This window comes from Phacochoerus africanus, chromosome 2 (genome assembly GCF_016906955.1).
Source record: "Phacochoerus africanus isolate WHEZ1 chromosome 2, ROS_Pafr_v1, whole genome shotgun sequence".
In the NCBI taxonomy this organism is placed as follows: Eukaryota; Metazoa; Chordata; class Mammalia; order Artiodactyla; family Suidae; genus Phacochoerus; species Phacochoerus africanus.
The window spans coordinates 67501741-67527514 of record NC_062545.1 but is presented as its reverse complement, the minus strand read 5'-3'; the positions used below and the strand labels follow the sequence as shown (position 1 = coordinate 67527514).

Here is a 25774-nt window from a genome sequence, read left to right as displayed (position 1 = left end):
AAAGACAACATTGTTTTACATTTGGAAGGTGATTCTTTACTGCTTAAAGCTTAATTTTTCAAGTGACTGCACAAATATAATTAGTGTGCTTTTGATGGTAGTAATAATTTTTCATTTCTTCATAAATCTAAACATTTGCTTTTTCTAATTTTTTATTTGAATTTCCAATTTTATTTAATTAAACAACTAATAACCAAAATGAATTTTTTAAACTTTCCTTCATTAGGAGAGAAAATGGGAGTAGAACCTGAATTATGAAAAATTTACTCTCTAAGAAGAACAGTTGTTACTAAAAGGCTTGGCTAGGTGTTTATACATTATGGAATTAGAAGGCTACCACTTTCAAAATCCCCTGATGAAATGTAAATATTATTTGCCAGGGTAACTATTTCCTGAATTGAAGACATGCCATTAAGAAGTAATGAGAGTTCTATTTTGAAGAATGTCTCATTACTTTTATTAGCTATAAATTACTTGAAAGCATCGTGGAGTTCTTTGGGTTACTTATTGATTATTTTTACTTTTGTAAGGTTTAACAGCCACTCATAAAATACATTAAAATGCTTTGAGTAAAAAAGCCCATTTCTATAAATAAACTAATGTTTTTAACTGTTTTCTTCTTCTTAATGTACTTGGGTTGAAAGGGGTAGTGAGAGAGCTATAATTTTTGATACATAAAAATCTGTCTGATGAATGCAAATTATGTATTATGTGAGATCCCTTTCTTAGAGTATAATTTAAAAGCACTCAGGAATCTAACTATCTTTGCTTTCACTGAAAACAATTTAGAATAACAACTTTGCCTATTTCATTAGTATTCCTCTGCAGAAAAATGCCGTGTTTCATAGTATTAGAGGAGTGAAGAGAGGAATGAGGGTCATATTCTATTAATGGTTTATTTTTTTCTTTTGCTGTATTTGTTTCACATCAACACTTAGTTGACCTTTTTTTAATTTTATTAAACTATAGTTGGTTAACAATGTGTCAGTTTCTGCTGTATAGCAAAGTAACCCAGTCACACATATATCTACATTTTTTTTCTCATATTATCTTCCATCATGTTCTATCACAAGAAATTGGATATAGTTCCCTGTGCTATACAGTAGGATAGTTACTTTTTTAGAATCATGTTATTGTTTCATATTCTTATGAACATTTAAAAAAAGCAAAGTAATTAGAAAATTTATTTTTAAATTAGTTCTAGAACTCTGCTTGCAAAGTCTATTATGCTAATTTATTGAAATACAGATCAAAAGTCGCTAGAAAGTTCATTATTTTCTTTTTCCCAGGCAAAAAATCAGAATGCCTTCTATTGTAAAATTATAATACAATACGTAGCATCTTTAGAAACAATCTGGTTTCTCTATGAACAAGGACATAAAAATAAATGTTGAGATATCTATGATGCTCATCCCAAGTATCCTAGTTATTAAATTGCAGAAAAATCTTGCCACCAGTAAGTCATAGATGGGAACTCACTAAACACAGATACTAGTATCATTTTGAAAAATTACTTCTCGTTCTCAGAAATGTGTCATGTTATCTCTGTGGTCTATCATAATTGCAGATCCCTTAAAATAAGTTTGTTAGATTGTAAGAAATAGAAAGGAATGGAGGGAAAAAATGTAGAAAAATATATAACTTCACTCAGTTCTACATTGTAGTCATATTGTTGATACATGTATAGTTTTTTTATGTATGGTTGTAGGCAGATTTGGAGGCAGTTGCTTGAACAAGGTTAACTGCCTCCTCATGGGTGACCTTTGTATTTCATAAATTGCATGAAAGAGAGAATTTAGACCACATTTCACTTCTTTGCTATGTTTTCTCCTTGAAGTATAAGCTTCTAAATTTGCCTTTATCTTGTGTTCTTAACCAGAGGCAAATACCTGAGGACATTGTGTTGAGTGAGTTAATCACAAAGTTGAGAGGTTCTCCCTTTTCTTTTTTTTTTTTTTTTGCTTTAAGTAAAGTAGGAAGGATCCAAGTAATGGAAGTAGGTATACAGTAAAGAGAACTCCTTTCCTTAATTGCAGTCATTTTCAGCAGCTTACATCCCGCCATAATTGCTTCATAAAATTTTAGAATCCTCCCTTCATTTGTCTCTTCTTCCTGATAATAGATCTCAAACAAAATTTTGATTAATTATTCTTGATTTAGTAGAATTTCTTAGTATTGAATGTCTAGAATTAGTTTGAAGGGATGAATTGGTATTATTGTGGTATTATCATTTTATGAAGAATACATTTTCTTCTTTAGCTCATTACATTTGAGGTTTTAGTGGTTTGGTATTATAATATGATACTTTAATTTAAAGTGTTTCATTTTAGTAAGAAATTAATCCTAAAACTCAGCTCTGCACATGGGGCAGGAAAGAGGTGGTGACTATTAAATGTTCAAAATCATGTGACAGAGGATTCTCCCCCCCCCCTTTCAAAGAGTACATATATCAGTTGTCTTTGGGGTGGGGGGGAACCCTACTTTATAGTAAACCAGGGAAGCCCATTCTCTATGAGCCAGATCCCAATTGTACAGGATAGTATTTACGACAGGACTGGTTGTTACCACAAATTAACCATATTCAAGAAACTATACGAGTGAGCAAAATAGAAATCATTGTATCAGACCCTTGCCCTTTGAGACTTTAATGGATGAAACCTGGGGTATTATGGACAGGCAGAGTGACAAGAGAAAGGTCTTTGTGTCTTATACACACTGCAATATAAGCAATTTTGTATTCTTCACTATTGTGTGTAAATAAATAAGTTCTAGGGTAACCAGGCATTGTTCACATACTTATGCTGTTTAGTATACATGTTCTGGGATTGTTGAAAAGTGTTTTAAATCAATAAAAAGAACTACAGAGATTATTCTACTCCAGTTATAAACACATGTAATCTAGAAAGTATTTTCTTAAATGTTCAATTTTGAATCATGGAGCTTTTTCTCTCTAAACTCCCAGCATTCCATGCTTTGTTCCTTCAAAAGCATTAGGATTTCTTATTGAATTGTATTATACAGAGTATCATACAGATTGTTTTTTTCTAACATGAAAATGCCAAGATACATTTCAGATTACCTTCTTTATGCCTTAGCTTGGCCATATCTTTACTATCAACAAAAATATTCATAAGAACACTTTTGTACTTGAAGATTTTCCACTTAACTTTTATATTTTCATTTTATAATTGAAAGCTGTGGTCCTTGACATAAATAAATATAACTAGCTACTATAGAAGACTTTGTGCTTTATATGTATGAGTGTGCACTCATGCAAGTGAATTGGTGGGAGAGGGGGGAACATAAAAAAAAAGTAGAAAGGGAAGTAGTTGGAACTAACTGATTTGTTGCAGTGTCCCAAGGGGCAGGTATAATCTGCAAGCTGTCAGGTTCCATTACAGGGGCAGTTGCCATCAATCAGAGCTGACATTTATATAGCAGAGGTTAGTATAACTGTAATTATATGTATGTTTGTGGAATTTAAGCCATGTGACATTTTAGATTTAATCCTTAAATTAAAACATTCGTGTTATTTATAAACTTGTTGGTTAAGTGTGTGATTATGTATTTTAAAAAGGAAGATAGACTTCCTAACTCCTGTAAACTGTTGTGTTGTACATCTAAAGCATCAGAATATGATCTGTAACAACTCTAGGCTGACTGTTTTCAATGCAGAAAATGTATTAAGCAAGCATTCTTGAATATTCTTCTTTAGCTTAGTTAATAGATCTCTCACATTTTCAACTAAATGTGCAATATTTCATCAGTTGTAAAACACTTTTTAAAAATTTATTTGGTAGTTTTTTGTTTTTTTGTTTTTTTAACTTCTTAATGACACCAAATGATGATGTGGCTTAAAATCAATAGCTCTGGGAGTTCTTCTTGTGGCTCAATGGAAACAGATCTAACTAGCATCCATGAGGATGCAGGTTTGACCCCTGGCCCTGCTCAGTGAGTTAAGGATCCATCATTGCCATGAGCTGTGGTGTAGGTCGCAGACAGCGACTCAGATCTGGCATTGCTGTGGCTGTACGTATAAATTCTTCTTTGTATTTTGGTAGAATTCACCTGTGAAGCCATCTTGTCCTGAACTTTTGTTTGTTGGGAGTGTTTTTATTACATATTCAATTTCATTTCTAGTGATTGGTCTGTTCAATTGATCTATTTCTTCTTGATTCGGTTTTGTCAGACTGTATATCTCTAGAAAGTTGTCCATTGCTTGTTTTGTCAAATTTGTTGGCATATAATTTTCATATTTTCTTATGTTTTTTTTCATATTTCTGCAGTATCTGTTGAGATTTTTCCTTTTTTTATAATGATTTTTATTTTTATCATTATAGCTGGTTTACAGTGTTCTGTCAGTTTTCTGCTGTATAGCATGGTGACCCAGTTACACATACATGTATACATTCTTTTTTCTCACATTATCATGCTCCATCTTAAATGACTAGATATATGTATAGTTCCCAGCACTGCACAGCAGGATCTCAATGCTTATCCATTCCAAAGGCAATAGTCTGCATCTGTTAATCCCAAGTTCCCAATCCATCCCACTCCCTCCCTCTTCCCCTTGGCAACCACAAGTCTCTTCTCCAAGTCCATGATTTTCTTTTCTGTGGAAAGGTACATTTGTGCTGTATATCAGATTCCAGATATAAGCAATATGGTATTTGCCTTTTTATTTCTGACTTCACTTAGTAGATCGCAGACGTGGCTCAGATCCCACATTGCTGTGGCTGTGGTGTAGGCTGGCGGCTACAACTTGGATTCAGCCCCTAGCCTGGGAACCTCCATGTGCCGCAGTTGCAGCCCTAAATAGACAATAAATAAATAAATAAATAAATATTTGTCTTTCTCTTTCTGACTTACTTCACTCAGTATGAGAGTTTCTAGTTCCATCCATGTTGCTGCAAATGGCATTATTTCGTTCTTTTTATGGCTGAGTAGTATTCTATTGTGTATATATACCACATCTTCCTAATCCAGTCATCTGTCAATGGACATTTGGGTTGTTTCCATGTCCTGGCTATTCTGAATAGTGCTGCAATAGGTGCATGTGTCTTTTCTAAGGAAAGTTTTTTCTGGATGTATGCCCAAGAGTGGGATTGCTGGGTCATATGGTAGGTAGATTGGGGATTTGAGGTTAATAGATGCAGACTATTGCCTTTGGAATGGATAAGCATTGAGGTCTTGCTGTATAGCACTGGGAACTATATCTAGTCACTTTTGATGGAGCATGATAATATGAGAGAAAAGAATGAAAACATGTATGTGTAACTGAGTCACCATGCTGTACAGTAGAAAATTGACAGAACACTGTATACCAGCTATAATGGAAAAAATGAAAATCATTATAAAATATAAAAAATAGAACCAGCTCTTGGTTTTATTGTTAGTTTAAACAATTAACATTTTTTTATAATCTTAAGTACCAAAAATTTCAATATCAATTTTAAATATTATAAAAATAAATAGTATGTTTTTTAAATTTCTTATATTCCTTTGAATTTAAAATATTAAGCATTTTCAATCTAGTTTAATTTATAGCCAGCTACCTCAAGGGAAAAAAAACTGCTCCAAAAGTCAAAATGAGTTTTTTTGTGGTTTTTTTTTTTGTCTTTTTGCTATTTCTTGGGCCGCTGCCGCAGCACATGGAGGTTCCCAGGCTAGGGGTTGAATCGGAGCTGTAGCCACCGGCCTACGCCAGAGCCACAGCAACGTGGGATCCAAGCCGCGTCTGCAACCTACACCACAGCTCACGGCAACGCCGGATCGTTAACCCACTGAGCAAGGGCAGGGACCGAACCCACAATCTCATGGTTCCTAGTCGGATTCGTTAACCACTGCGCCACGACGGGAACTCCCAAAATGAGTTTTAAAAACAGTTAAAATTCAGTGTGATATCAGTGTGACTGGTATAATTTTTGTTTTGTTTTGTTTTTGTCTTTTTGCCTTTTCTAGGGCCGCTTCCGCAGTATATGGAGGTTCCCAGGCTAGGGGTTGAATCAGAGCTGTAGCTGCCAGCCTACGCCAGGGCCATAGCAACGCCAGATCCAAGTTGTGTCTGTGACCTACACCACAGCTCACGGCAACGCCAGATCCTTAACCCACTGAGCGAGGCCAGGGATCACACCTACACCCTCATGGATACCAGTTGGGTTCATTAACCGCTGAGGCACGACGGAAATACCCGATTTTGTTTTTAAATAGATAGCAACAGGGTACAAAGTCAACATGCATAAATCTGTTACATATCTATAAACTAACAGTAAAAAAAAAAAAAAATCCATGCACAGTAGCATTAAAAACAAAAAATACTTAGGAATAAATTTAACCAAGGGAGTGAAGGTTCTATACACCAGAACTGTAAGATACTGAGGAAGTAAATTGAAGATACAAATAAATGGAAAGATAGCTCATGTTCATTCACTGAAAGAGTCAATATTATGAAAATGTACATATATTCAAGACATCTCTGAATTCAATGCATCCCTATCAAAATTCCATTATCATTTTTCACAGAAATAGAAAAAATAATTCTAAAATTTGTATGGAAACACAGAAGATCCCCAAATAGCAAAATGGAAAAAAAAATTGATACTATTATAAAAACAGACACATAGACCAATGGAATAGAATAGATATCTCAGAAATTAACACACAATCATATATCATCAACAAATATTTGACAGTTGAGCCAAAACCACTAAACTGGGGAAGAATAGTCTCTTTGATAAATGATATGGAGAAAAGTGGTTTACCATATGCAGAAGAATGAAATGGCTACCTGTCTTGTATCGCTCACAAAAAAATTAACTCAAAATGAATCAAAAACTTAAATGCAAGACCTGAAACTGCAAAACTACATGAAGAAAACACGGGGTAAAACCTTCATACTGCTCTTGGGAATGATATTTGGATATGACACCAAAAGCACATGCAGCAAAAGCAAAAATAAGCCTCTGCACAGAAAAGAATCAATCAGCAAAATTAAAAGGCAGTCTATAGAATGGGAGAAAATATTTGCAAACCATCTATCAGATAAATATGTAAGGAATGTACAACTCAATAACAAAAAGAAAAAAAACAATTAAAAAATGGACAGAGGATTTGAATAGATATTTTTCCAAAGAAGACATACAAATGGCTACCAAGCACATGGAAGGATGCTCAACATCACTAATCATCAGGGAAATGCAAGTCATAATCACACTGAGAAATCACCTTAGACCTGCTAGAATGACTTGTTACCCAAAATATGAATGGCAGATATTGGTGTGGATGAGGGGAAAAAAGGGAAGCCTTGTGCACTGTTAGTGGGAATGTAAATTGGTACTGCTGCTATGGAAAACAGCTTGAAGTTTTCCCAAAATGTTAGAAAAAGAACTGCCGTATGATCCAGGAATTCTACTTCAGGGTACATATCAGAAGGAAGTGAAATCACTATTTTGAAGAGACATTTGCTCTCCCATGTTCTTTGCAGCATTATTCACAATAGCTAAGTCATGGAAACAGCTTAAGTGTTCACCTCACCAAGTAATGAATGGATAAAGAACATGTGATCTGTATGAAGAATAGAGTATTATTCAGCCTTAAAAAGAAGGAAATTCAGCCTTTTTCCATAACATGGATGGATCTTGAGGTCATTAAGCTAGGTGAAATAAGTCAGAGAAGGATAAATACTGTGTGTTCTAAATTATGTATGATATATATGCCATACTCAAAGAACTATAAAGTAGAATAGTGGTTGCCAGGAACTTAGGGGTGGGACAAAGGGAGAAATGTTGGTCACAGTATATATAAACTTTCAGCTGTAAGATGAATGTGTTCTGGGTGATGTACAGCAGAGAGAGTATAGTTAACATTCCTGTATTCTTAAAAGATGTTAAGAGAGTGGACCTTAAAAATTATCACACCACACACATAAACACACATAGATACACACACACATAGATAATTATGTGAGGGGATTGGTAGTGTTAACTAACCCTCTTGTGTTATCATTTTGCAATATATATGTGTATCAGGTCATCACATTTTTCACCTTAAATTTATATCTATCGCATGTCAATAATAAGTCAGTAGAGCTGGCCGAAAACGGAAGTAGAGTGATTTTCCCTAGATTATAATGTTTTAAAAGGCAAAAGATAATATTAATGTTTAAGTGAATTACCAAATGAAGTGATTCTGATAAGTCTTAGTCCTTCCTTTGGTTTAGCTTTCAAATGGATGGAGCATTTTAAAATTGAATACTACAAATTGTTGGCACAATGATGGTGAATAGCATCTCAACTATGCCGTTTTCCCAGTGGTCAGGCTAAAATTGGAACAGTTTGGAATAATGATTTTTATACTCCTGAGGGAAATAAGTATATGTATTAAGAGAAATTTGAGTTGACAGTAAAAATATTGACAGTTAACCTATGCCCTGCTACAAGAGCAGATGGAAATATCTTGCATGAGTTCCAATTCATTAAGCAAATGTGACACTTTATTTTCTAGCCATTTTTGTTCAGGGAATTAGAGTAATGAATAGTAATATAAATGAAACTGCTTCTCAGTATGCTGAAAGTAAAGTATAGAAAACAAAATGCTAAAATGGATTTTTAAGCTTTGGTAGCATGGTTTTCTGATACCTGAAAAATTTGATTTTACAATTTAATGGTTACCATATCATCTTTGGAAGTTAATTGTAAGAAAGTGTTGGCATAGTATTCTAAATTCATGATGAGTTAGGTAGTCAAGCTTTATATTATAATTTAGTAGTGTACTTTGTAGCTTTCCTAATGTTTATTAATAGTAAGCTTACTTATTTTATATTTTAATGTGTCATGAATTGGCAGTTTATGAGAATTGCTGTTTTTGAAAACACATAGGCATGTTTTTTTTAGGACTTTGAGTGAAAGGCTTGTTAGGAAATAATCCCTAGGTATATTTATAATGATATATCTTGGGTTATTTTAAATTCGTCATTTTTTTCAAAGTAGAAGTTTTGTTTAAATTATTGGAATATAAAAGAGATGTTAATGCACAGTGAGTGTTTCAACCTATTTTGGATTTTAAAATTCATTATACATCGGTTTATACAGTAGGATATTTTTTATGTAAAATGTGATGTGATCTCAACATTGCCATTTAGCTTTAGCAAATTAACTTTGGATTGTAGTATTTCACGCCTTAGATATGAATGCCTTAATCTGTTTCATTATAATTTGTCAATTAATGTTGGGTTGAAGTACAACTGCTAAATTTTGTGGTTGATACAGTTCATTTCAGAATGAAAGCAGTGATATATCTAATAATGCAATAGGTTATATTGACAAACGGATTATGTATTTGTTGAGAATTTGAAAACTAAATAATTATTTTCTTTCTCATAAACAACTTCAAAACATACATGAGATAACATAACAGAAATGTTGAGAGAACAATTTAACCCCCATCCCATTTAACCTTTTCAAAGCACATTTGAGTTTTGATTATCATCTATAATCTGATATACTAGCTACGAAGAGCTTTGGTTTTGATTTGTTACCTCAGGTGTTCTTTGAATTACCCACATTAGAGCTTATTTCCTAGAGTAATATTACTGTAGTAGAGGGTTTATTAAACTTATCTTTTTCTCTGCTATCATATGCTTTTAGAGGATACAAACTATTCAATTGGAGAAAGCAAATAGATTTATAATCACAGCTTCATGTCAAATGGTCTCTTCCAAGAGCCTAATACAAATACCCTGGATTTAACTCTTGTTCTAAGTGCACTGGCTCTCCAGTGACTCATTGTTTGCATTGCTATTATGTACTAGTTATGCTGTAGTGTATGTATTGTTTTTTAGTACAAAGTCCTGAATGTACTAGTTGATATTAAAGGGTGGTTTTTAAAAGCTGTGTATCAGTAATGAAGTTTCCTCCAGATTTGGAAAGGGAGAGACAGGTGACCATTCCTGCAGTGGATTCTTGATCTCAAATTTTCACTTCCTTTTGATGCTTCATTCATTTATTTGTCCCTTTCCAAATAAAAGCCATTATCATTATACATATGTTTAAAAGACAGTGTCATTTTTTTTTTTTACATTGTAAGGCTCCTTTTAAATAAGCTTGTGTTATTTTATACACTTTACAATTTACTGAAGAACTACCTTCCATGAGTTTTAAACAGCTCTTTAATATCACAACTTAAAGAAAGGTCTTCATGAAATGACTGTTGTCTACAGTGAATCAGACATCATTCTAGGATATTTTTAACATGTCTTATTTGATCTGTAAGTAGGTGGTCAATAATATTTCTTTTTGAATGACATAGTGGAAAATGAATAATATGTGACCTTTGCCCCTTTTGAATTTGATTTTTTTTTTGTCTTTTAGATGCTTGTGACCACACCAGAAAAATGGGATGTAGTAACAAGAAAGAGTGTTGGGGATGTAGCTCTTTCCCAAATTGTAAAGCTCCTAATTCTTGATGAAGTTCATTTATTGCATGAAGATAGAGGACCAGTATTAGAAAGCATTGTGGCACGTACTTTACGGCAGGTAAGAGGAAGTTATTTGTAGCTTATCTTGAAGGATAAGTTTTTAATTAATTAGTTTATTTGTTTTGTCTTTTTAGGGCTGCACCTGCAGCATATGGTAGTTCCCAGACTAGGGTTTGAATTAGAACTGCAGCTGCTGGCATACTCCACAGCCACAGCAATGTGGGATCTGAGCAGCATCTGTAACCTACACCACAGCTCATGGCAATGCCAGATCCTTTACCCACTGAGCAAGGCCAAGGATCAAACCTGCGTCCTCATGTTAACTAGTCAGATTTGTTTCTGCTTAGCCACTACGGGAACTCTGAAGGATAAGTTTTTAAACTTAAATGTAACATTCAAAGAAATATTGTATGTGTTGTTCATGGGGAAAAAAAGATAATTTTATTATGGAGAAACCTTTAGCTACTTTATTTTTATGTTAAAAGTACCCTATTTTTCTTTCTCCCCAGTCTTATTTTATTGAAGTCTCTTTAAATTAACCCAAATAAATACGGGAAAACCTCAATTCTAAACCTATGCGAGGTTTTTTTGCTTGCTTGTTTTGGGTTTTTTGTTTTTTGTTTTTTTTTTGTCTTTTTGCCTTTTTCTTGAGCCGCTCCCACAGCATATGGAGGTTCCCAGGCTAGGGGTCCAGTCGGAGCTGTAGCCACTGGCCTACACCAGAGCCACAGCAACTCGGGATCCGAGCCGAATCTGCAACCTACGCCACAGCTCATGGCAACAGTGGATCCTTAACCCACTGAGGAAGGCCAGGGATCGAACCCGCAACCTCATGGTTCCTAGTCGGATTCATTAACCACTATGCCACGACAGGACCTCCTTTTTTTTTTTTTTTGCCACATCATATAGTGGCTTGCTGTGGGATCTCAATTCCCAGACCAGGGATTGAACCTAAGCCACAGCAGTGAAAGGAGCAAATCTGAGCCACTAGACCACCAGGGAACTCCCCTAAACCTGTTTTTTAAAACTAAATCTAATATTAATTAAGCAGTATTAAAAATGGTAGATCATAGGAAAATATTAGTGATTCATCCACTTCTCTCTATGCCTGTCATTCCCCTCTGAAAAAACTCTGAACATGATTTATATTTACCTGAAACACCAGATAAAATGAAATATTATCACCTAATGTACATAAGATTAATTGTTATTTTTTAAAAGAGACATGTACATGTTGTCTCAAGTTTTGGACCTTTGTGGTTAATAATTGTACAAACCAAAGTTGATAAATTCTGTCAGCTCCTCTTTTCATTAAGTGAAAAGATATCTTAGAATACCCATGAGTATTAAAATGACATTTGTTGGTATGTAGTACATGTATAGAAAGTAGATAAACACTGATTTTTTTAAACATAAACAAGATATCTAATTCCTTGACTTCCCATCTATTATTGTCTTTGATCTATATTCTACTGGATTTATTTTCTTTCTGAAATAGCCAAGACTCCATGACCAATTTTTCTTTCGTCAATAATCTTAACTTGCTTAGCCTCTGACTATCTGGCGAAAGTCTAGTCATAAATCAGTTGAAGAGTGTCTCTGCCTCCAGCCACTTTGCTAAATACAAGCTGCGGATTACACAGGGGTGGAGGCAAAGGTCTCCATTCACAGAGTCTGATTTCACCTGGATCATTGGGATTATCTCCTAACTTGTAAGCAGCTCTCCTTTTTCTCAAGCTTCACCAGACTCCTCCCTCATTCTTCCCTACTTTGTCAAGCCTCATTCTTAGAAGATAATACTTTTTACTGAGTGGAAATAAAGGCCTTCATGCTTGAGCTCCCTCAATTTGTGCCCAGAAAAAAACCATCCCCAGCCACCTAGAAAAAGCTTCAAACTCCTCCCCAAATCCATCCTCATCATTCTTTCCCTCAGCCCTTAACTACAGGCTACTTCTCCCCTTGTCTTAGACCCCATTTCTTTCACTCTATAAGTTACCCCCTTTCCTTCTCCCAGGTCTTTAACTTTTCCCTCTCTGTGAGCACTGTGCACTTAAGCTTAAAAGAATTGCAAAATGCTACCCATCTTGACCAAAACCTATCTACTTCCAGTAACTTCTGCTTATTAATAAAGCTGTGTTTGCCACCTAGCTTCTGGAAATATTAATCTATATTCACCTTCCCTTTTGCCTTCGAAACCACTGCAGTCTGGTTATCACTCCAACCAACATAGGTCATAAAGTTTTTTTTTTTTTAACCAGGATCACCAGTTACTAAATCCAAAGGATAGTTCTCAAAGCAATTCCCTTTTTTATTTTTTAACACTACTCATTTTTGATATTTAATATAACTCATTACTTCCTCAATCTTGAGACTTTTTTTCTCTGTGACTCCTTGCTCCAGTCCTGCCTTGGTTTCCTTCACTGGGCTTTTTGTCACCTGCTTAGGTGCTCCTTCTCACGTTTCCTTGCCATCTTCTTTTCTCACCCTTGAAATGTTTACATTCACTAAGATGTTGGTTTGCAAATGCCCTGTATACAGAGAGCAAGGAGAGACTGAAGAAAGAGGCAGATCACTCCAGACAGTTTTAATAAGCAAAGGAACTTTGAGGCTTGTCTTGAGTGACTGCAAGATGAGTAGATTTCCACACTGCCACCAGAATCTTAAAAGTTTATTTAGAGGCTTTAATTGGCTTAGTCACATAAACCATCCAGACGTCTCAACAACACATTGCTCTCTGAAGGCTGCATCCTTAGGGCAGGCTTCGAGGTCAGGGAAGGCATGTGGAATGCACATTCCAAGGACAGGGAAGGAGGTGAGGATCCTCTCATTGCCAAGGTCAAGTTCAAGGATTAACCATCAGTTACATCCTCCTCCAACACAGGACTCTCACTTGCCATCTTCTGTTTTCCTTCTAAATATTTGCCCTGGGAAAATAACACTTCTTTATCTGTGTCTAAATCTCTGCATATAGTCCAAACCTCCACAATGACTTGTAGTTTAACATCTCATGTTAAACAGGTCAGAAACTCTGTCATCTTTCCTGTGTATTTATCTATGGCATCACAATCCGTTTGGTTCTCAAGCCCAAATTGAATGTGTGGGAGTCACACTCAAGTTTTTTCTTCTTCCTTAACACTCTCCCTCACCCCTAATAAGTAGTTAGATATAAGTTCTTTTATCTTTCGTATCCTGACTAGTTCTCATCCAGATCTAGGTACGGGAATTTAATGTAAAAAAGAGTATAAAACTTTACAAGCTATATTGCATTTTAAAATTTTTTAAAATAATGTGTTTTCATCTTATAAAGCCACCATAAAATTCTACATAAATTAATTATTTTAATTCATGCACTGAGCCAAACTCAGTGTATTAAAGAAAATGTAAGAGAGCATTTTATAAATAATCTTGGGGTGGAGATCCTCTAAGCAAAATGCAAAACTACAAAGGTTGTAAACATATGGCACATTTGGATATGCAAATATTAAAAACTTCTGACCTTCAAAAAGTTAAGATGTAAAACAGAATAACCGAAGTTATTTGAAGCACATAAAATAAAGCTTAAATGTCTTTATAATGAAAAGTTATTGTAAATTAAAAAGAAATGTTTTTTAAAATTTTGGAAAAAGCACCTAACAGTAGAAATAAAAATACTGAGAATCATGGAAAAGGTACTTAAAAGAAATCCAAATGAACATGAGACAATTCTCTTCCATTAGATTGGCAAAAGTGAAAAAATGGATGTAATTTGAAAACACTTGCTAAACTGTGTTTTTACTTCTAGAAAGCTGACCTATGGAAATAATAGTATGAACACATAGGTTCATTAACACCAGTATTCACTGACACTTTCTGGTTAATGCAGAATATGTTTGGAAACAACTCATACGTACAACAAAAGAAGAAATGATTTAATTCTATTACATTCATAAAGTAAAAATGCTACTTTGCCATCTTTAAAAAGAATGAAGTAGAGCTGTGTGAACTGAGCTTAAAAGATGTCCATGTTATATTCTCTGAAAAGGCAAGCTGTCCTGTGTATATAGCACAGTCCTATTTGTGTGAAGAAGAAAACATACAGTATATTTATATTCTCATTCATTCATTTTGAAAACTTTTATTAACCACTTCCTATAGGCCAATTACATAGTTCTAGGCCATGGATATAGTTAACAAGCAGAGTTCTTATGAACCTTTTGATTTTAGGCAGAGGGGGTGTAGGGTGCATTTATGAGGAAGGATATACAACATGCTATAAAAGTCTTTTTATAGGAGTTCCTGTTGTGGCTCACCGGTTAACGAACCTGACTAGCATTCACGAGGACACAGGTTCGATCCCTGGTCTCGCTCAGTGGGTTAAGGATCAAGCGTTGCCACTAGCTGTGGTGTAGTTGCAGACGTGGCTTGGATCCCACGTTGCTGTGGCTCTGGCGTAGGCCGGCAGCTACAGCTCTGATTAGACCCCTAGCCTGGGAACTTCCTCTTAGGGCGGGCGTGGCCCTAAAAAGACCAAAAAAAAAAAAAGTCGTTTTATAGTTGGGATGGAATGGAAGGGCTTTTTAGGACATGTTCACTTTTTTACCATACAAATTAAAAATATGTGCATTCACACACACAGACACACACATACATAAAACACAAGGGTTGAAATATTCAAAGTAGACACAAAAATCAGAGACTTTGGCTAATATTCAACTTAATAATTTCAAGGACACAGGCAATTGTGAGGCAAAGGTGATACATAGAAAAATCTGAAACTGCCATCACTGCTCTCCTTTCTTGCCGCAGTGGGATCTGCTCTAGCACAGGTTTTACTTCTGAGGCCTTGAAAAGGAGCATGCAGGGCATCATTTCACTACAGAGAGCTCTTATGAACATGAGATGTTTTGATTTGATTTGATTCGAATGTAGTTTAGTGATGTTTTTTCAGGCCATACGTTCTTGGTTTGTTTGCATTGAGCCACTTAGAGATCCACCTTCAGTTAAAAGCATTACAAAGATAAGGCTTTCCTGCAACTGTAGAACATTAGTACTCAAGTAAATACCATTAGTACATTTGCCAGGAGATCTGTCATCAGCATGTTTACAAGGGGATTTGACCAGGGTGTCGTCTTGAGCATTTCCAGTTAAGAAAGAAAATAGATTGTAGACCTGCTGCTGATGCTTTCTGTAGGTATAGTACACAGACACACATGCATTATGTACCATATATATTTTGAAGTAATCATTATAAATTTATAAATATTTTATAAATGTTATAAGTTTATTATATATAATTTTACATTAATAATGATATAGGAATATATAATATGGATATGTGGTATGCAAATATATAGTAAGTCCTACACACTGGCATATTAATAATATAATCAAATTCCAGTTGTATAATTTATCACTGCTATGCTCATAAGCCTTTGATGACTTGCTGTTTGTTATATTAAGAAAAAAGTTTAAATTATTTAACTGGCTATTAAAGAAGCCCTGATCCATTTGTCTAATTTTAGCTTCTCCATCATGTTCCATAGCTGCCCTAGGTTCCAGCCACACAAAACCATTCATTCCTTCCCCACTTTCTTTCCAGTACCATTGACCCTCTTTCAGAGATAAAAACTAATTTTACCTAAGTTAGAGTGTGATGTTAGTTATGAGATTAATATATATATTATCACCCCACACATCCATCTGTTGAAAACCTACTGTTCTTTGAATCTTCCAAGTATCACTTCTTCTATGAAGTGTTTTCTAGTTCACTTAGAATGAATTATACCTTTTCTGTGTTCCCTCTGTCTAGCACTTACCATTCTTCCTTGTAATTTCACAATTTGGCTCTAGCTAATTCTATCTTCACTTGTGGCCATCACTATACTTTAATCTCCTTGATTGAATGATCTATATAATTCTTCTCGTATTTCCAGTGTATTAATACAGTGCTCATAAATAGTTTCATAAAAAGCCTATGTTCCTGTTTTTGTTTGTTCCCTGTAATTACCAGACATTGCCAGTAGATGGCAGTATTTCACACAGCACTTCAACATTTGTAACTAACATAGAAACACCATAGGGAGCTATTCTAATGCAGTGAAGATTCTGTTTAGGTTCTGAAATTGCACTGTGGTATTAGAGACTAATTCACAACGCCCTTGGCATGACTGAGAGAAATCTGGAAAAGAGAAAAGTATAAGAAAACCCAAATTTGTTGTATTTAATGGCATTGAACTAACATTATTTGTCCTAACTAAATGTACTTTCAGTGAATAGGGAGACTTTGTCCAAACTTAGATTTTATGTGAAGAAAAACATCATAAAAATTGACTACCTAGTTTTTGGATTAATGACAAAGAAGAAGCTGAAAAATGTTAATTTTTTTATAGTTTTCAGATGAGTATCTAGTGCATATAGCATCAAGATTTGCTTCCAGGAGTTCCCATCATGGTGCAGCAAAAATGAATCTGACTAGGAACCATGAGGTAGTGGGTTCATTCTCTGGCTTCGCTCAGTGGGTTGAGGATCCGGCATTGCCATGAGCTGTGGTGTAGGTTGCAGATGCGGCTGGGATCCTGCGTTACTGCGCTCTGGTGTAGGCCGGAGGCTACAGCTCCAATTGGACCCCTAGCCTGGGAACCTAAGTATGCTGTGGGTACAGCCCTAAAAAGAGAAAAGACAGAAAAAATAAAAAATAAAATAAAATAAAGATGTGGTTCCAGACATAAAGGTCCAAATTATCCCTATTTAAAAGAAACTATTTCTTATACAGGCTTAGCTATATTGAGAATGATAGGACAGTTTTTTAGGTTAAAAAATACAGTTTTACTTTATTTATGGTCATGTCTGCAACATATGAAAGTTCCCAGACCAGGAATTGAATTCAAGACACAGCTGCAACCTACACCACAGCTACAGCAATGCCAGACCCTTTAATCCACTGCATCAGGTCAGTGCTTGAACCCACACCTCTGCAGTGACCTGGGCCCTGCAGTTAGATTCTTAACCCACTGTGCCACAGCAAGAACTCCTACCATTGTTTTTAAAATGAAGTTTTAGCATAAAAATATCTCTAGTGTTTTCAAGGTATCATGTATTTAACATCGAGAAACCTTAAAAATATACTCAATAACTTTTGAGTTATAAATAATGATTTAAAAAAAAAGTCACTCTCATTTCCTTTAAATTTTCACCAGTAAGAGTTTAAAATTTTAAATTAAAAGGAATCATTTTAATTACCATAAAGGGTATTGTAGTCATAACATGTAAAGGAAATTTATTAAATAGGAGGTAGGATCACTGTTTACTCTTAGAGCACCTTGGTTTGGTACCAAATAAGCCCAGCTGTAACCCATAATGATGAGTAAGCAGATTCATTTCTGTCCTGCTTACAGAATGAGTTTGGAAGGCACAAGGCCACATTTTCTCTTAGTGCCTGTAAGTAACATTTGTGTCAGGGAATGAACTTGGACTTTCTGGACCATGTATAGATATATCCAAGGAGAAATCCAGCTTCGGGAACTGCTCACTTATGTATAATAACTTGAAGATACCAGCAGGTTGCAAGCAAGTTTTGACTAAAAAAAAATAATAATAAAAAATAAAATAAAATGAAATTTAAATGAGAGACATAAAAAACTGGGGAAAAAATTAAAATATTTACTGTGGTAAATATATCCCATGAATCCCCTTATTTTACTTATGATACCAAAAAGATAAGAATGACTTAACATTCCTAGGTTTTAAACAAATAATAATATTGTATAGCCTTTTATTAAAGATTGAGAATCTTTTTATATGCATTATCTCATAAAGGAGTTTGGTCTTAACCTAATTAACTTGCCAAATTCATTCTAAGTCATGTGTACTTTTAAAAATCACATCAGAGGTTTTCAAACCTTTTGCCAAGTAAGAACCCTTTTTAAAATCAGACTTTTACATGGAAACCTAGTATGTAAATATAAGAAAGCAGGCAGGATTTGAAAACTCAGACAGAAGGGCTGTTATGGGGACTTGGGGCTGCAGAATGTCACCCATAGTGGAGAGAAGCCCTAGGATTTAGGTGTGAATGGTCCCAGGCTGTCATGGTGATCATATAAATTATTTCCCTTCATAACATTTTGCATCATAATTTAAAATGGGAAGTTTGTGTGTGATTAAAAAATACTTTCTTCTGGCAAATACTAATAACTTCCTATATTGTTAACATAGAGAATTTGAATAATATAATTAATATGGTAAACTAGTCAAGCGCATGGAATTGTATACCCTAAAAATAGATAAATTATGTTCCTCTCAGGTCTCCACGGGACATTTTTTCCAAGCAGAAATTGAAAAGATCATAGTCTTTACAGAATACAAGAGAAATTTTGAAGTAATTCTAAATTCTATATAATAAAATTCTACACACACCCAAATGTACATCTATATATGTATGGATGTACTGTGCGTATGTATATACACATACATATATACATACATTCTACACTTTTGTATTTGATAAAATGAAGATTTAAAGCCCAAGTACTTAAAAGGAAAGAACAGTCTCCCGACAGAGCCCAGTAAGTGGTCATGAAAGGAAGGAAGGGAAGAAGAGCATGAAAACATTGTTGTTAGAAAATAATGAAAGCTTGTCAGATACAGCCAGAGTTGTAATTCAGAGTAAGAATTATACTCTAAAGTGAACAGGAATGTAGAGACTATAATTAGTTAATTATTAAATTTTAATTGATAGATAATTTTAAACACTATTCTAAAGAAAATAATGGAAAAAATAACTGAAAACAAAATTAAATACAAAATAGGAAAACAGTAGAATTAGGTTTATTAGCTATAATCCTTCTATAAAAATATTTTCAATGCTAGTTTTTAAAAAGCTAAAGAAATTTCGAAAAACATCTAACCACAAATAAGTAAAAAATCCTTTGAATAAACAAAATTAGAAAGGACACAGAAGTTTTACAAGATTTTAAGAAATGGAAAAAGATGAGAATGCTATAAGGTATCATCATGAAGACGTAACAGAGAGAATGGAAGACTGCTGTGTGCTCATGAGCAGTAAAATGGATAAACACCTTGGCACGCAAGATTTCTCATGATCATTTCTATATTTCTTCATATCTTTTGTCGCCTCCGCCCATAGCCCATGCCACTCGTGTTGCTAAGTGCAGGACTTAAACACCATTCTTCATGGCCTACCTGCCAAGACACTGTTCTCTTCGAACACCAGCAACCATCACCTTTGTGTGCCTTCCCTGATTTACCCAAATTTAATTAGTACTCTCTCTTCATTGTTCTTACGGTTTTTAAAAGGTGCTACTAATAATTGGACACATTCAGTGTTTCTGTGATTTTTAAAAACTCTAAACCCCTGCTCTAAATGGCACTGTGTCTGTCATTAAAACTTAATAAATAATTGATGAACAGTTTTATCAGCATTGTTCAGCAACAAAATTAGAATACTACACCACACCAATGAACACAAATAATGCAGCTAAATACATTCTTTGAATAGTTTGTGATTTTTTTTTTCTCCCCTAAATTTTGGCTGTTGTTCCACACCTTTCCTTACACAGTGTATCATTTTAAATTTAAACTTGCAAAACACTGGAAATAATCTACCTTAATTATTTTAGACTTTTGTGCCTTTGTGTTCAAAATGAATTTCAAATTATTAAACTGTAGAATGAAGAGCATATACTTTTAACACTTGACATTACAAATTGGTAAAACTTATACTAAAACCTAACATGTCACTTGCCTTATTACATTTTTAGAGGAATTAAAAAAAAAAGAAACCATTTAACTAATGGAATTTTCCATTTCAAGAAATCTACTAAAATCACATCTTTAATCATTTTATATCTTCCTACATGCCAGATTAGACCAGTTTCATATTATCTTTTATTTATGTATGTATTTATTTTTCTTGTTTTATTATTTTAATTTTTTTCCGCTGTACAGCATGGGGACCAAGTTACTCTTACATGTATACACCATATTATCTTTTAACTGTGTGTTGTTATTCTCTTTCTTCAGTGATCTTTTTTTATTGTGAATATTTCATACTTTATACTTACTAAAACTAATTTTAAACTTAGTATAAATCCAGATGGGTTGCATCTATCTCATACATTAATTAAAATAACCCCTATAGGTTGAATCCACACAGAGTATGATAAGAATTCTCGGACTCTCTGCAACCTTACCCAATTACCTCGATGTTGCTACGTTTTTACACGTCAATCCCTGCATTGGACTTTTCTACTTTGATGGCCGTTTTCGACCTGTTCCTCTTGGACAGTCATTTTTGGGAGTTAAAAGTGCAAATAAGGTAAGTATTCATTTTTAAAATTATACTTTTCTAAAGATGTTTTTGTCGCTGTATTATGTAATACTCGTTTAAAATTAGAGATTCCTGAAGACTGCTTCAGTCGCATTTACAAATACAACACCCTAGAAGAAAATGTAGCACACTTCCTCAGCTACATACAGCAGAGTATTTCCTGTGCCAAAAAATTGTATGTAGTAAGCTTTGTTATCATCAGTGTATATTTTGTATTCTAAGCTAAAAACACAAGTTATGTATAAGACTATGTTTCAGAAAGTTATTTTGATACAGTTGAAGGTCAGTGTGAAATAATAAAGGGCTTTAGTTGAATCAGTAATATATATTTTGATATAACATTGTTCATCTGAAATAAATAATACCTTATATGCAACTGAAAAATAATTTCATAATAGTAGCTATTAAGGAAGCTGCTCTATTTAACTTATAATATTTTATAATTGTTATATTAATTATATATATAAGTGGCATTTCTGAAATGTTTTGCAGTGTTTAAAAAGCTTATCTAATTCCTTAAATAGTATTACCCATGTACCATTTGCATGATTAGTTTGTTTATTTTAGGCTTTTATAATATCATGAAGGAATACTTTGCTTAAAATGTATACATTTGTCATTTTTTTTAATGACATCTTTCCCCCCTGTGAAAGAAGTAGCTTTAGGAGAAGATTTGAAAGCCATATGACTCCTTTATAGAAGAAAACATGATAGAATCATATGCTACCACGTCAACCTTGGTCTTTAATGTATTACCTTACTTCTTGTCTAAAACTTTTATTAGTAAAATTGGGTCATTTTTTACCTTACAGTACTGTAAATAAAATACTCAGTTCAAAAAATACCAGAAGTGAATGTCACTGCAACAGTTAGTATACTCTATCTGCACTGCATAAAAGTAAGATATGTTTAGAATTGTGAATGGAGATCCATTTCAGATGTATACACAAAGGGATAGCTCATAACATGGTAACAGTTATGATATGACCTTTTTGTTTGTTTGTTTGTTTTTGTTTTTTTGCCTTTTCCAGGGCTGCTCCCGTGGCATATGGAGGTTCCCAGGCAAGGGGTCTAATTGGAGCTGTAGCCCCCGGCCTACGCCAGAGCCACAGCAATGCGGGATCCGAGCCGCTCTGCATCCTACACCACATCTCTTGGCAACACCAGATCCATAACCCACTGAGGAAGGCCAGAGGTCGAACCCACAACCTCATGGTTCCTAGTCAGATTGGTCAACCACTGCACCACGATGGGAACTCCAGTATGCACCTTTTACCTTTATTGTTTCAAGTGCTTTTCAGTATTACTTGCTCCTTGTTTTTTTATTCATATCTTAATATATATTTGATCAGTTTATTTTAGTGTATCATTAGGACAGATGTAGAGCTATTTATAACCTTAGATTGTTCTTTAAACTTATAATTTAAGTAATAGCAGAGGATTATCACAGAAAGATGTAGAGAAGAAAATATTTTCAGATGCCTGTCAACCATCTTAAAGCCTATTTTCTGTTAGTTTCATTATAGAAATTGGTAAATCACTTAAAGCTAATTAAATGCAAAGTATTTTTAACCACAACATGTTACATTGTAATCATAAAAAGAATGGTGTGAGATACTGAACTCACTCATGATTTTTTGAGTGTTTCAAACTGTAGCAAAATTTTTAAAAAACCTTTTACAAATCTTATGTAATATAAATAGTAAATTAATTACATATATTAGTTATAAATAAGCATTTTTGTCTTATAAAATTGTTATTATTACACTCAGCTGACATATACAGTTGGTAACCATTAAGCACTTCCCTTGGGTGTCATTTATTATATTCTAACCATTTTGAATTTTTCATTTCATAAGAAATCCTTACAGGTTTCTGAGAGTTTCATTCAGAAGTGTTAGGCTTAGGGTTAGGGTTAGGGTTAGGTCAGTTGTTGTAGAAGAACATGGGAAAATGAAGTCCATGGCATGTCTAATTTGAAATAATGGCTTTAACCAGAATTCAATCTAAAATTCACAGGAAAAATTATTGGGAGTTTTGTTTAGAAGAGTTTTTTTTTTTTTAATAATTAATGAAGAGTAAATTATTTTAATCATCCTGCTTAATCACTATAAGTCATGAGTTCCAGAATGCTAAAGTGCTTATTGAAACAAAAAATCTAAATCATAATCTTTTCAGATGTGTAACATTTTTATCCCCTCCATCTCTGAATAAATGTGGGTTGGGTTGCATGCCTACTCTTTTGAGGTAACCATTTTTCCTTTTTGGTTGGAAGCTATCTCATTCACAGTAAAATGACACCTCTTTTGAAATTAAATTTCTGATTAATCTGAAAAAAATGTTTCTGTAGAAAAATGTCTGTCCATCTCCAGATACATTACAGAAATAATGTTTCCTTAGATTTTAGCTTTATATGCCATAACATCCTATTAGCACTATTCTAGTGTTTTGAGAATTACACAGGAAAGCTTTATAGTATTATAGAATGAAGTAGAAGAAAAACAGCCTGAAGAAAGGGCTCCTCTGGAGAAAGGAATGAAAAGAACTTGAAAATTATTTTAAAATTTCTGTAACTAGTGTCTTATTCTTAAAATTGTTTTCTTTAAAAAAGTTGGTGCTCTTATGAAGTTACTACTCTGAAAGTATTGCATGAGGTATTTTATTTGCATTTTGTAATTACCTCGTGTTTATTTCTTTTTGGGTTGTTATGATAGATACTTAAATTGAGTTTGTTGTTTCTGTATTCTAGCTAGTCTGAAAATAAAAGGAGATACATCATAATTGCTAAAGTTTTATGTGTAGTTAAGAGGTTTATAATTGCTTCATTTAATTTTTTCATGTTTCAAAAACTTTAAGGTGCAGCAATTGAATAACATGGATGAAGTATGCTATGAAAGCGTCTTAAAGCAAGTAAAGGCTGGACACCAGGTACACTTTATTTTATCCTGTTTTTAGAGAATGTCTAGTGGTTAAAATTATTAATTTTTATATTCCTAAAATTTTGTTTGAATTCTGAGATAATGACTCGCAGATTTTATTTATTAGTAGTTTTTTTAGCCCAGCAGATGCCGTGAGTCATAAAATATTCATAGATGACACTATGATTCAATATTGATGATCATACTATTTTGTTTGCCATTTGTATTAAATAGAAAGAAGGATTTTATCCTTTACACTTCAGGTTTTGTTTGTTTTTTAAAGCACCAACTTTCACACCTCAAAATTTTTAATTTATATTTTTTTACATAATGTAAAAAATTTAAATGTTATATTATTCCTACCATTGTCTTGAAGTAGTAGAATATATATAAAATAAAGTTTTATATATGACATATATAATGTTTTATTATATATAACATATAATAAAATATATAACCAATATCTTATATAGTAATATAGTTTCACATTATTATACATTGAAACTATTATATATAATAAATATATGTTATATGTATACATATAACATATATAATAAATATATGTTATATGTATACATATAACATATATAATAAAGTTTCATCTTGTGAAATTTATAATATAGTTTCATATTATTTGGAAATTAAGCACTTTTACTTCTAAATTCCAAGGTTCAAAAATGCTCCAATCATGATTGTTAAATAAAAGTGGAATGATAATTTTACTTACATAAAAGTTAATCATTTCTCAATTGTATATAGTTCTTTGGATCACTTTATTATGGAATTTTTTTTCTATGTTGTTAGATTTTCACAACACGTAAAATTAAATATTTTCTGGTTCTTCGGTTTTAAAATGTATTTTAAGATGAGTAAAATCCTTTTTTCAAGGTAAATCTTATTTGGAACTCAAATATATAAAACAAATCAAAGATGATTTGGAATTGAAAGCATGGAACACTACTCACTGAGCATCCTTGATGTATTTTGCCCCTTAGATAAGACACTGTTATAAAATGCTAACCTCAAGAGAATGTCCTTAGTTTTAAGAAAAACTTTTAAGGAAAAGAAATTGTAATTAAGTTATAAAGTAATATTGGTAACTTACTTTCTTAGTGATCAGTAAATACTTTGATAAAAATTTATCTTACATTTATTATCTCATTGAATCCTCTCAGCAACCAAGGAGACAGCCAGTATTATCCTAATTTCTCAGATGAAAAAAAAAAAGTGAGGTGGTGTGCCAAATAAAGCAACGCATTGCCTTTGTTTTACTAGTGTGCTTAACACAGGCCATGCAGTATCTTGGCTAATCCTCATCTCATGTCACTTTACTTGGATTTATTTTATAGCCATATTCTTCTGTGATCTTCATTAGAAAACTGCTTTGTGGGTTCCATTATTTAATCGTGTAAGAATTAAGAAATGTAAGAGACCATTATTCTTTAATCCAAAAATATTACTGAGTACTCCAGATTTATTCTTAGGAGCCAGGGAACTTTTCTGTAGAGGGTCATACAGTGAATATTTTAGGCTTTGTTGGCCTTATGTTCTGTGTTGCAGCTACTCACCGCCATGTGCTGTTGCAGCATGAAAGTAGCCGTGGACGATATACAAACACTTGGGCATGGCTGTATTCCAGTAAAACTTTATTTACAGAAACAGGCAGCAAGTGCATTCGACTTGCAGGCTATAGTTTTCCAACCTCTGTTCTAGATTTCCTTTTGAGATTTATTTGTAGTGAATGTCTGATGATCTTCAAATACTATCTTAAGAAACTTTTGGCAGCATTTCAGAAGAAATCTTAACAGAAAGAAATGTGCTGCATAGCCACCAATGTTTGTACCTTCTTTGTAAAAGAATAGGATAAATTCAGTATTATTAGGTAGATGTTACCAAAATGGACATTTATTTCCAACTTTTATATTATTATGTTGTAGGTAGTTAAAAGTCCAAGTAAATGTAATTTAAAGGCTCCTAGGAAGATTATATCCTCTTCCTCTTCTGGCCTAGTTCCCTCACTGTTAACAGGGTCTAACATGTCCCTCTAGAAATCATGAT

General features: G+C 33.6%; 1 protein-coding gene across 3 annotated transcripts in view; it reads left to right on the top strand.

Moving 5' to 3' along the window:
* The window catches only part of ASCC3 (activating signal cointegrator 1 complex subunit 3), a 330962-nt gene that overhangs the window by 129583 nt on the left and 175605 nt on the right, over positions 1–25774 (top strand). For all 3 annotated transcript variants that reach the window (XM_047761598.1, XM_047761591.1, XM_047761607.1), the window contains exons 11-13: positions 10368–10532; positions 20610–20786; positions 23655–23726. In XM_047761598.1, the coding sequence (XP_047617554.1) occupies positions 10368–10532; positions 20610–20786; positions 23655–23726 (414 nt within the window). The remainder of the gene's footprint in view (positions 1–10367; positions 10533–20609; positions 20787–23654; positions 23727–25774) is intronic.